This window comes from Vigna angularis, chromosome 9, assembly GCF_016808095.1.
Source record: "Vigna angularis cultivar LongXiaoDou No.4 chromosome 9, ASM1680809v1, whole genome shotgun sequence".
In the NCBI taxonomy this organism is placed as follows: domain Eukaryota; kingdom Viridiplantae; phylum Streptophyta; class Magnoliopsida; order Fabales; family Fabaceae; genus Vigna; species Vigna angularis.
In genome coordinates this window covers 25,067,048-25,080,308 of record NC_068978.1, presented here as the reverse complement: position 1 = coordinate 25,080,308, position 13,261 = coordinate 25,067,048, and the positions used below count along the sequence as shown (strand labels likewise).

Here is a 13,261-nt window from a genome sequence, read left to right as displayed (position 1 = left end):
GCTTCCAAACCTGTGCATATATTCATACCTTAACATGTGAAGGGATTTTGTTAGTAAGAGAGTGTTTTGCATTTTGAGAAAAGAATAGAATTTTTGTGTAATCACTAAATTTAAAACAGGCTAACTACACGAGGAAAGGATCGTTATGCACGATCGTTATACACATTTAAGTGTTTTATACGTTTATATTGAATTTTTTTTAATTTTTTATTGAGTATTTAAAATTTGTATATTTTTCATTTAAGTTAATACGATTTCATTTTTCGTTAAGTGAATAATGTAAGTGTTATTTTATCATGTCATCTTCTCATTTTATATCAACCACAAATATTTTATTAATCATAAAATCTTATATTTCCTAATATTATGACACCAAATTAATAAAAATAATTATATGATAGAAATTCAATTAGAAAGTATAAAATTTTTAAGTATGTATTAAAAATTTAATAAAACTTAATTAAAAACATCTAAATTTATAAATGATTTAAAATTTAATTAAGTAATTTTTATTATACTTATAAACTGATTTCTTTGTAAAAATTAACCTTATTTTAAAGAAATTGGATAACCATATGGAGGGGACTTTTCAATAACATGGTTATTTGCATTAAAAATATTGAGAAAGTGAATCACTCCGTAGTGTTCTATAAATTGTTTCATATGGAAGATTATTTTTGGAAATTCATCTCTGAATCAAAATCTACTACCATATAGATAATATTTGTGAAATTATTTAGGCCTTCTTTTTTTGAATGGATTTGAGGGGATTTGAGAGAATTTGAAGATAAATTTTTTTAATGTTTATTTGAGTGAATTTAGAAGTAAATGAAAGTGAATTTGGAAATAAAATTTTTTAATTTGTCACGTCAATACAATTCTATATTAATTCTTACAAATTTTATTTTCAAATTCACTCTCATTTACCTTTAAATTCACTTAAATAAACGATAAAAAAATTTATCTTTAAATCATTTCAAATTCTCTCAAATCCACTCTTTCAAATTCACTTAAAGAAGAAACAATTGGTGTTTCATGGATAGATGTTTGTGAAATTATTTGTTGAACGAGAAATTGTGAATTGTGCATTTTGGAGAACAGAGTGCAATATGAACAGCCGAACTCTTAAATCTGGTTTTGTCTGAACCACTTAAGATTTTGATAAAGCCAAAATTGTCTTTCTCATCTTATCCCTGTCATTTAATCTGTATTGTCACTTCAATCATTACCTTATTTCATTTGATTCTTTCTTTATTCTTCCTACTTTTATTTTTATATTCATACTACTAGAATATATGTTTGGGTCGATGGTTAACACGGGTTAAAATGGAAATTTTCTACTTATTTAATATTTTGTATATTACGTTTTCAGGTTATAAAAGATGCGTAGCTAATAAGGACATTCTCCCCAAGTTGGATTTCTTTACATTTTCTCGTATCTTAAGTTAGTAAAAAACCAAAAATCTCTTAATCATCCATAAAATATATTACTTACGCACTATCCATGAAATATATTAGAAGATAGAAGATAGAAGATAAATTAAAATCAACTCATGCTTATAGTGAAATATGATAGAAATAAATAAGATGACTAAATTTGGTTGGAAATTTAAGTGTAAATGTACTAAAAAAGAAAAATATTTTAACCACCGATAAAATTGGTCATCAAATGGAAAAAAAAATCAATTGCAAAACATATATAATTGTCTTGCGCGCTATATTAATACAATCTTATGAACTATAAATTTATAACTAGTTGATTTAGTATTGATTGCAGGGGCGTCTAAGAACAATCTTGAAGAATCAAAGATCAAAATTGGGCTAATTATCAATATTCTTTTAGGAAATTTGAGTTGAAGCATTTTGATCAATTCTCAACTGTTGGTGTACTATTGTGAAAATCATATTCTTCATTTGCAATCTATGGATTGTGTTCTTGTGCAGGTTTGCTAGGGGAAGAGAATTGTTCTGTTCTTCTTGAGAGCTGGGATTGCTTTCAAGGTGTTTGGAGAACTGATATTGTTCTCTCTTTTGGTAAGATTGTGAGGGTGTTCACATCTTAGTACTATAAGTGATTTTGAGTATGGTGAGAAGTACATTGAGAGGGTATATCTTTGCATTCTTGTAACTCAATCATTATAATGGAATCCCTTCAACTAAGGTTATTGAAGGAAAACTGGATGTAGGCTTGGCCGAACCAGTATATATCATTGTGTTGATCTTTCTCTCATTTCTCTTTTATTGTTGATTCATCATAGTTATATTGATTTCAAGAAACAAAAAGAACTCATCAAGTTTTTAAAATGATCAAATTTTAAAGGGCTAACCAATTCACCCACTCTTGGTTGAGATATAAGGTATCACCTTTTCTAACAACGACGACCGTGGCATTGGAGGTTTTGGTGGTTTCCACAAAAATTGGAATGTTGTGCTACAATGGTGAAGGTGGTTGCTCCTTCATTCAAACTAAAGTTGAAAGTTTCTCCATGAGATTCAGAGAAAGAAAGGAAGAGAGAGGCACTTACATAAGATGGGATGAATGTGTTATATCTCTAAACCTAAAGTATTTTAGGTGCAAAATTTGTTGCTCTTTTTATTGATGGATTTATTAACGTTTTTTTTTGTCGATAATACATTTTCCATTTATCGATGAACTTACCGATGCCTTTTTTGTAGATAATACATTTTTTATTTACTGACAAAAAAAATCCTTTGATAATACATTTTTCATTTACCAACAAATGTTTTTGTTGGTAATAATTTGATTGGTATAATTTGCGAGTTACCCCTATATGTATTATAAAATATCACAAATTTGGAAAAGAACCAAAATTCCGGATTGCATATGGAACGATTTAGTATTTTTCTATTGATTCCCATCCAATTCAAATATTTTCTATCCGGATTTTTTTCCATATTTCTAATAAGAGTATCTTCTGCTATATAATTCTTGATAAAAATATTACTTATTCTATCAAATAAGTCTTTTTGATATGTATTGTAATTAGAAGAAATCAATGTGTTTTTATTTGATTGAAATAGGGATCTATTTTTAGTCATAAATAATTCATAATGTGTCGGTATAATTTATCAATAATAAAAATTTATCGATAGATTTACTTTTATCAGTAATTCTAAGAAATTTTGTAGTGATTATTTTTTCTCTTGATGAATTCTCTCATCATAAATGTTAGTATGTGAGTCATTGATGTATCATTATTTTGTCTTATTCACTTAGCTTTCCGCATAGAAATTAATTAATGAATTGTTCTTAATTGTCCATTATGCTTTCAATTTTTCTATTTAGGCTTAATTTTACCAATAATTCATATTTTAATTAATTTAAATTATTTGATCTTTAATTATTCCCATTATTATTTTCAGGACAAATTTTAGAATTATAATTGGGAATTGAAAAAAGCTACAACATCATTTTATATTATCCACATCAGCATTTTCCTCTCTCTCTCATTATAAATGTCTTTTAGTTATTATCAAATTTTAATATTTAAATATATTTTGTATTTCCACACCTCCATGTACTTAACTTTGTTATAGCTACACTACTACACATCAAAATATCCAAAACACACTTATGCAACGAAAAATCTACGTTTAACATGTTTTTCTATCTCATGCTCAATGAATCCAATTATAACAAATCTTAATTAAAATATTGTTTTAAAGTACAAAACCAATTAAAAATCTAAGATTTGAGGCTATATTAGGGCATAAAAATGCATGCATCAGTGTTCTATCTATGGACGTTTTCTTCGTTATCTACTTTAGAAGTTTGTCTTGATGTGACCTCGATGATTAGCTTTCTATTAAGTTCCTCTACCTTGTAGACCATTATGGAGAAGTCTATAATAAAATACGGTTCATCTTGGTTGGGTGCTAGTTTTCTTTCTACTTGAAGTCTTGAGTGTTGCCAAACTTTCTCTAGATTAGGTGTACCGTATAAATTGTTCATTCTTCGATTAAAGTATTGTAACACGAGGTTGTTTATTTTCTTAGCCACTGTATTTCTTATCCTACTATCTCACCAAGTTTGATATCTTGGACATCTCTCTAAGCTCTTTGGATTGTCTTTTCTTTGATTATTGTTTTCTTTTCATGCACTGAAGGGATACAGATGCTTGACCGAGCTCTTCTCTAATCATAGCGTCATTGTTGAACTTTTCCTATATTCAAATTTTGAAATACTAAGTTGCTCTTATATTCGGTCATTGAAATACTGAATTGTTCTTATACTCGAGTATTAAGGCACCGAGTTTCTATTATATTTAACAATAGCACACTGAAGTACTCTAATCATGTTAAAGACATTATTTAGAAACATTTAATAGCTATTTAAAAGATATAATAAAACTATCGAAATTTTAATGAATCTTTGTTAAACCATGCTTCCTTACATTTTTGAGCCGAGTATATACATGAATAAAACTAAAACATTGTTGATTTGATTGAAATTTTGATGAAAAAATGTTAATACTTTGTTTGATAATATCGACGAAAATATCTTTTAGACTAAAACCAATCATATTTACTGTGATCAACATTAATTAAAAAAAATCTTGATAAACACTGATAAAATAAAAATTTCCTTAAATTTCTTGATGATTTTTTTTATTGAAAATTAACATGAATCTAGATAACTAAAAAAGAACGTTATTATGAATGTTTTTTTAGTTATTATCAATTTTTAATATTTAAATATATTTTGTATTTACTGATAATTAAATATTTTATTCAAATAAAAAAATTAAAATTATTTTATCCAGATAAAATATTTCAAAAATGAAATAATTTAAAATAAAATTAATTTAAATTTAATGTAATTAAATATGTTAAAAAATATAAACTTTTCTATTTCGTATGAGAAAACTCAAGAAGTCATTTTGGTATTAGAAGCTAGACGCGTTTGTGAGGGTCGTTTTGTACTAATAATGCGTGACTTTGACTCTTATGGTTTGTTTTCCATTACTCCAAGAGACCAACCATTACATTTACTTTTCTTATTTTCCAGAAAAATGGTTCCCAACTCCAAATTGGAATTTTTTTTTTCCACTTGCATGAGTTGATAATCCACTTTTAAAGATACTTTAATTATTAAAAAATCAACGTTGATATTTATAGAAAAAATAAATTAAACAGTAAAATAATAAATATAAAGTGATGTAAAAATTGATTGGATGTCAAAATAATATTACGAATTTAATTCTGGGTCATGCATCACTCTTTATAAATGCATTCTTATTCCAAAAAATTGAAAACACAGCCACTACTTCAGTGGGAACATGATGAACTACGTCAACATCTCCCTAATAGTTTTCAAACACGCTACACAGCCTTTTCCTTCTTAAAAACAATAGAATTTCTCATCCTTTTCACTAAAACTTCCAAAACTGGTGTCTGAGATGTATTTTTCTGTTCATGTTTTCCAAATATGTTATCATACATGTATAATTTATGAAGTCTCCATACCTTTAGGCCTTATCTCTAATTACTCCAAAAGTTTCTATTCCAAATTCACACTATCCTTGATTTCTCTCTTGTTTCTGAACTTCCTCAGTCATCTCCATTTCAATGATTATCACTTTGTTTTGGATGCTGTATCTTATCTTGATGACGTAAATTTCACCCTTTCAAGTCTTAATTTGCCTAACTCAAGACTCAACCATGATTTTAAGACACGCAAAAAAGGTAATTTTTTCCTCTATATAAGCCACAGCAAGCAAGCAGCAGAAACACTCAAACACAACGCCAAAACAAAATCAAAGCTATGGATTCCTTCTCTCGGCTCAGCATTTTTTGTCTCTTCATTTCACTCCTTCCTCTTTTCTCTTCCCCTGCCTTGCTGTTTCAGGTTTCACATCCCCACCTCCCCTATTCTTTGATTTTGTTTGACACTTACAAATGCATACAACACAGTTAACAAAACAACCTAACATATCTTGTATTTTTCTAAAAAGTTAATTTGTCATCATGTTGAATACATATCATATATGATACTTGTTTCATATTTGTACATCATAACATAACCCTTATTTGAATTACATTTCCAACTAACTCTGCATGAATATGATTAATGTTGTCACAGGGGTTCAACTGGGAATCAAGTAAGAAAGGGGGGTGGTACAACTCTCTTAAGAACTCTATTCCTGACCTTGCAAATGCGGGAATCACTCATGTGTGGCTCCCTCCTCCCTCTCAATCTGTTTCTCCTGAAGGTTCATCTCTACCTGCCTCCCTCAAATAAAATATTAATGGATGATTAACAGCATCTGCTACCCAATTTCATCAGATATGACTTAATTTCAAGCAGATTTTTTTATGATTGTCATGTGTCACTTTGGGATATAATTTGCAAAGCAAGGAATTGGCTAAAGGAAAAGTAGGTGTGAGTTTAGTTTTCACAAATTGCGAAACAATGAGAATTTTCAGAAACTATCCTAAGCTAGCATCAAATAAGCAACTATAAAAGTATTTCATCTTTCATAACCATACATGACACTCTGATTAGATAGATGACAATGTAAAAATTGTTACATACTTACATGGCATTCTAATTCAATTCTTTTGTCAAACATGATATGTGCGAACCTAGTTTTTACCAATGATGTTTAGAAAAACTGCTTAGCGTTTATGCCACTTTTGAATCCAGGATATCTTCCAGGAAGGCTATATGATCTTGATGCATCAAGATATGGATCCAAGAATGAACTGAAGTCCCTGATTGCTGCTTTTTATGAGAAGGGGATAAAGTGCCTAGCTGACATAGTGATCAACCACAGAACTGCAGAGAGGAAGGATGGGAGAGGAATATATTGTATCTTTGAAGGTGGTACTCCAGATTCACGCCTTGATTGGGGTCCATCTTTCATTTGCAGAGATGACACTGCTTATTCTGATGGTACTGGAAACAACGACAGTGGAGAGGGCTATGATGCTGCACCTGACATTGATCATCTCAATCCACAGGTGCAAAGAGAGTTGTCAGAATGGATGAACTGGCTCAAAACTGAGATTGGTTTTGATGGATGGAGGTTTGATTTTGTGAAGGGCTATGCCCCTAGCATCTCCAAGATCTATATGGAACAGACTAGGCCAGATTTTGCAGTAGGTGAGAAATGGGATTCTCTCTCATCTGGCCAGGATGGGAAGCCAAACTATAACCAAGATAGTCACCGTGGGGCACTGGTGAATTGGGTTGAATCTGCAGGTGGAGCTATTACTGCATTTGATTTCACAACAAAAGGAATTCTTCAGGCTGCTGTGCAAGGAGAATTGTGGAGGTTGATAGATCCAAATGGCAAGCCTCCTGGAATGATTGGTGTGAAACCAGAAAATGCAGTAACTTTCATTGACAACCATGACACTGGTTCCACACAGAGACTTTGGCCATTCCCTTCTGACAAAGTCATGCAAGGATATGCCTACATTCTAACACACCCTGGCACCCCCTCAATAGTACTATTTCCTCCAATCTCTTTAACTTTCAATGCATAGTTATTTTTCCAATAAATTGCATTAACACAGAAAAAATTTAAAGACTAAGATACACCATAAACTTTTACACTCATTTGACATTATCTTCACCACCTTTCACTCTCTTTTTTCTTAACAAATTCAAAAAAATTTCTTTTTTTATGACTATTTTATCCCTACCATACCATCAATGTTATTAAATGAATGCTTTATTTTGTGTGAAAGAATCTTTATCCATCTCTATTTTACTCTTACACTAACCTCTGTATATTGTACTGGCACAATATGCTAATTTTACACTAAAATAGCATAGAATCATGTATGTGTCAAGAAATCTTAAGGGATATTAGTATATTATGCTTTTTAATTTAAAGGATATGGTGGGCTACGTTACTTTGTTTGTTGGATGAGGTTTTTTTTTTACTCTTATTATTCTTTGTTGTTATGCAGTTCTACGACCACTTCTTTGATTGGGGCTTGAAGGAGCAGATTGCCAAATTGAGTAGCATAAGGGTGAGGAATGGGATCAATGAGAAAAGCACTGTTAAAATTTTGGCATCTGAAGGTGACCTTTATGTTGCAAAGATAGACAACAAGATCATGGTGAAGATAGGACCAAAGATGGACCTTGGAAATCTTATTCCCTCAAATTTCCATGTTGCTACGTCTGGCCAAGACTATGCCGTGTGGGAGTGAATAATTTATTACAGTATACAATAAAGAACACTATCATAAACTACCTTGTCATTGGGTATAAGATCATTTTATGAAATGTTTAATTCACCCCTTTACCCAATGCAATTTCCCTTAATATTTATAAACCATAATTACAAGATCACAAATCTTTATGCAAAATTTTCATCTATTACTTGTGTGAGAAATTGGATGAAAAGATGGTTTTGTTATGGCTAAATCGGTTTCTCATCAAGAGTTATTAATAATGGTTTATTATAAAATGTACACTTAATTTCGTTCATATAATTAAAAGTATTAAAAAAAATAAATTAAAATTGATTTAAGAAAAGAAACATTAAAATTAATATATATATATATATATATTAAATTTAAATAATAAAAAATAATGATAAATGTGTTTTCTTTCTCAAAATATTTTAAAAAAAATTGTGTTTTATTCCTAAACTAAATAATATATTTATTTCATCATTGCACTTTATTAAACTCATGTATTTCTAGAAAAAATGCACGTTAATGTAACAAATAACTATTTATACACTACAAGAAAATCCTAGTTACCTACCACCCAAATTTGTATGTAGCATATAAAAAATATGTAGATAAAACAACATTAATTACGGATTAAACACGGACAAATAAGTATGTTACATACAAATTTTTTCGTATGTAATGACCTAACATATTGCCAAAATTAGTTTTTTTTTTATGATTAACAAACCTGGAAAATAACAATAAAGTATTTGACAAAACAGAAATATTGTTTCATTGCATAAAAATATATTGTTCTATTACACATAAAGTACAATTAAATATAAATACATTATAAAATAAAGCCATACACTCAAAGATATTGTTCTTAACCGCCTAATGCTAATAATCACGATAATTAACTTGTTCTTCTACTGGTTGATCTTCTGGTTAGACATCATTATTTAGCTCATTTGTTGTTCATTAATAGGCGGTTGGAAAAATTGTTGTGCAGCTGCGATTGTCGATGGAGGAAGACACTGCATGATGGCGCCAATAAAGTTTTGAAATTGAGAATTGATTTGTCGAATTTTTTCATCATGAATTGCTATTTGCATTTCAAATTAAATAATGTCCTCTACATTTGGTTGCTGACTAGATATGCTTACGTCTGTCGAATATAACTGTCAACACAGTCATCTTGAGAATTAACATTTCCTATGTCATATAAGTGTCCCTTGTACCTTCCACCTACAACCTCTAACAATTTATTCCTCAATCTTTCCTCCTCGGTAGCATGTACTGGACTACAGTGTGAAACATCAACAAATGCAGTTTGTAACACCCAAGAAAAAATGTAGTCAGTAGGAAAAAAAGTGGTTTTGAGAGTTGAGTCTAAAGTATTTGAAAAACACTAGAAAGGGGGGGGGGGTGTTGGTGAATAGTGTTAATAGAAAAACACTTTTCGCCACCCTTCTATTTCTTTTAATGCGTTTAGAAGTAAAATTTTAATTACAAGTTTTGTAAGAGAAGCATTTAGGCAAGAGATGAAGTAATTTCATAAATATATTATAGTGGTTCACTCCAACTAAGTTACTTCTAATCTCCTCCGCAGAGGGATCCATTATAATCTTGTCTTTTCTCTTTCTTCGTGTACAAGAGCTATTGGATAAAGTCAACTTGTTAAAGCAGACATGCTTTTTCAATCATTTGCTTGAAGTAGGTTGTATATTCTTTTAGACATGACTTCAAGTGAAGAACATTCTATGAATATCTCTTTTATCTCTAACATTCACTTATGATATTTTGATTTGAGGTTTTGTGGTTACATGTAGAATAACTCATCTGCAAATAATAGAGTAAATTGTACATGCATCAGATATGTCTTTTCTTAAACTTGTGTTGTTTTTGAACGTTGAATATTTAATGTCATTTGATGCTTACTCAAAACAACAAATATTTTTTTGATTTCCTACCGTTGAGGTAGCCCTTGACAATTAAGCTCTTCTTCCAAAGATACCACACATGGGTTAAGGGCTTCATCATCTGACGAAGTAACTTTTTAACTTATGGTATCGTTTAGGCATAGTAAATGCTTTTGTTATTTTTCCTTTACAGACAAACAATGTTTAACTTTGTTTATGTTTTAAGTTTAGTCTTTAAGTGTGTTTTGTCAATGACATCGTCTTTGACATTGTTTCTTTTCCCCGAGAGCAAATATGAATACCCTTTAGGTATGATAAGCTTTACGCTTTTAGCTTCAACTCTCTTAGACCTTTTTTACTTCTTTTATCATTGCGTATGTGTGTTTGACTTAGCTATTTTTCTGTTCCTAAAATCCTAAGTGTTTTCATAAAGTTTTCTGTGTTGGAGATTTTAGTTATAAGTCTTTGTATTTTTATCCTATGTTATTTTTTAGATTACTCTTCTGTTTAATGTTATTTAGTTAAACTTCAAAACATGAGAGCATTTAGGCGTATAGACAATGTTGTCTCAACAATCGTCCCCTTTTTTATGTTTAACAAAGACACATTTAAACGATGTATATTCTTACTTTGTACGTTTGTGTGCTTCACATTTTTTATTGTTCTTGTCTTTTGCGTGCAGGTTAGTGGACACAGTCAAAAGAAAAATAATTATAAACAAAGACATAAATTAAAAAACAGAAAGTAAACAACAACCAAAAAATTTTATACTTGACCATAAAACATTTTACATGAGTTTAAATATGAACTCTAAGAATTTGGAGACTCCTCCTGAGGCAAGAAAGGCTCTCCTTGCTGTTGAAAGGGGGGAATCTACCTGTAGAGAACTCTTTGATCGTCAAATAAGTAAGAGAGTTAGTATCTTTGTATAAATTGTAACTATCAATGTTTATGAGAGAAAGTGAGTATTTTTCGGGGAATACTAATTATATTTATAGGATCAACATGGGTTGCAGGCTTATGTTCCTCTTGAAATAATACTTACCTGAGGAGTATAATAGTAGTATAATAAATAGTAACAGAATGATAAATAATAATAACACATTAAACTATCAAGATTTAGTTATAATATGTAATATATGACCCAAAGAGGTGTAGATTTAAATTGTTCCATATTGAAGAGGCTTAAAGGACCTTATTGGTACACACTCTTTAATATGTCTATTGAGTCGGGTAGGAACATAAGCCCCACTAGTCTCGGGAGTTTAGTTTGGTGTATGTGGTCATATCAGGCATTTACTTGGCTTAGGCCGACTTGTGTAGTTTTTGTTTACCTGTCTATATATATAGGATTTTTTTAATCCTAGCGCGTTATAATTGATTAAGGTTTTTATGTAATCTGTTAAGTTTTTCCTTCTACTTTAATAGTTTTGCTTCTATTTTAATAGATTATCCTTAGCATATAATCGATTATTTAATCATACTAGCCAGTTATAAATTCATTTGACCACTATAACAGATTAAGCTATTAAATGAAATGTATTTAAACAAATCAATATGATTTAATCGATTAGACAACTTATGTAATCGATTAATTATACAATTAAGCAACTTTTTAATACAATTTTCATTCTAAAACGATTACCCCACTTATGAAACATATTAAGGCATTGCTTTCTGTTTTAATCAATTAGACAACTTATGTAATCGATTACTATAGAGCAGTTTGCCCCTGTTAAGCATACAAGGTGATTTAGTGAAATCTAACAGATTATATACAATGTTTATCAATTGTTTCAACTAGAAAAGATATATTCAATCTATTTAAAGCATGATTCTTTAGCAACAATGAATTAATATATCAAGCGCAAACATAATAAAGATAAAGCAATTGTTATGCCATTTGTTCTGTAAGAAACCATAAAACCATTCTTTTATTCATCATAAATAACCAAGGTATATAAGGTAGGTTTAGCTCCCCCTATCAACAGTCTCCATTGCTTGGGAAGACTTTGTAGAATTTTATTAATATGATAAAAGTTGTCATATGATTTTCCCAAAGATTTAAGCTCGTTAAGGATCATTTAGAACCTGCTGAACATGCTTTGGATGTTTTCATTTTCGAACATTCTTTGCTTTTAGTAGTCAAACTTCTCTCTCTTTATTTGATAGTTGATGACGTATACTTCGTTTTCCATTGCTTTGGATCGTTTCATCGAGTTCTGCTCAGAACTAACCTTGCGAGCTTAAATCTCATATCAATTAAAGTACCTGAAAAATAGTAGAACGGGTGGGGGGTTGAATAGTGTTAATATAAAATTTTTGGTAACCCTCTTGATATAGCACGTTGTCGAGCTCTCAAAATTATCCTTTAAATGCTTAGGTGGTCGACTTGATAAATATATATGAACGATATTAATTTTGACGTGCTATTCAAAATATATACTGCAACGTTTTGTAAAAACTTCCTTTTAAAAAATGATCGTTTAGATTGGAAGATTCTTGTATTTAGAAAGTAAAGTGTAACTGTAGGTATTTGTAAGAGGATCATTTATACAAAAGAATAGATAATTGCACAAGTGATTTTATACTGGTTCGCTCCAACTGAGCTGTGTCCACTCTCCTCTGCAGAGGGTTCCACTATAATCTTCATACGATTACAAATGAGTATTAACATTACTCCTGGTCTGAGTATTAACACCACTCTTGGTACTCAACAACCCTAGTTGAGAATTCCTTTGAGTATTCGTAACACTTCTGGTACTCAACAACCTTAGTCAAGATTTCCTTTGAGTATTCGCACCACTCCTGGTACTCAGCAACCCTAGCCGAGATTTCCTTTCAGTATTCGAATGACTTTTGGTACTTAGCAAACATGCTAACATTCCTCATCTTAAATTGAGTTCAGTTGTAAGTATTTTAATTCTCTTTAGAATTACAATCAATGATTCCTTACAAGTAGTTTAAATTATAGTTGTCACATGGAGGATTTGATTACAATATAAAGTAGTCTAAACACTCACAAGTTTTTTGCTCTTTTTACTTACAATAGTAAGCAATAGAACAATGAAGTTTAAAAGGATTTATTTTCTCTTTTTCTATTCTTTTCTCTTCTTTTTTCACTTTTGTAGATCAGATGTATTGTTTTTCTTAATCATTTTGCTTTCTTCTCTCTTTAATGC

General features: G+C 30.2%; 1 protein-coding gene across 1 annotated transcript; it reads left to right on the top strand.

The window, feature by feature from the left end:
• The first annotated feature begins 5,752 nt into the window (after positions 1-5,752).
• On the top strand, positions 5,753-8,369 carry LOC108346293 (alpha-amylase). Its single transcript, NM_001329839.1, has 4 exons — positions 5,753-5,869; positions 6,104-6,233; positions 6,668-7,473; positions 7,942-8,369. The coding sequence occupies exons 1-4, from the start codon at positions 5,786-5,788 to the stop codon at positions 8,185-8,187; spliced, it is 1,266 nt and encodes a 421-aa protein (NP_001316768.1). The 5' UTR covers positions 5,753-5,785; the 3' UTR covers positions 8,188-8,369.
• The last annotated feature ends 4,892 nt before the right edge of the window (positions 8,370-13,261 follow it).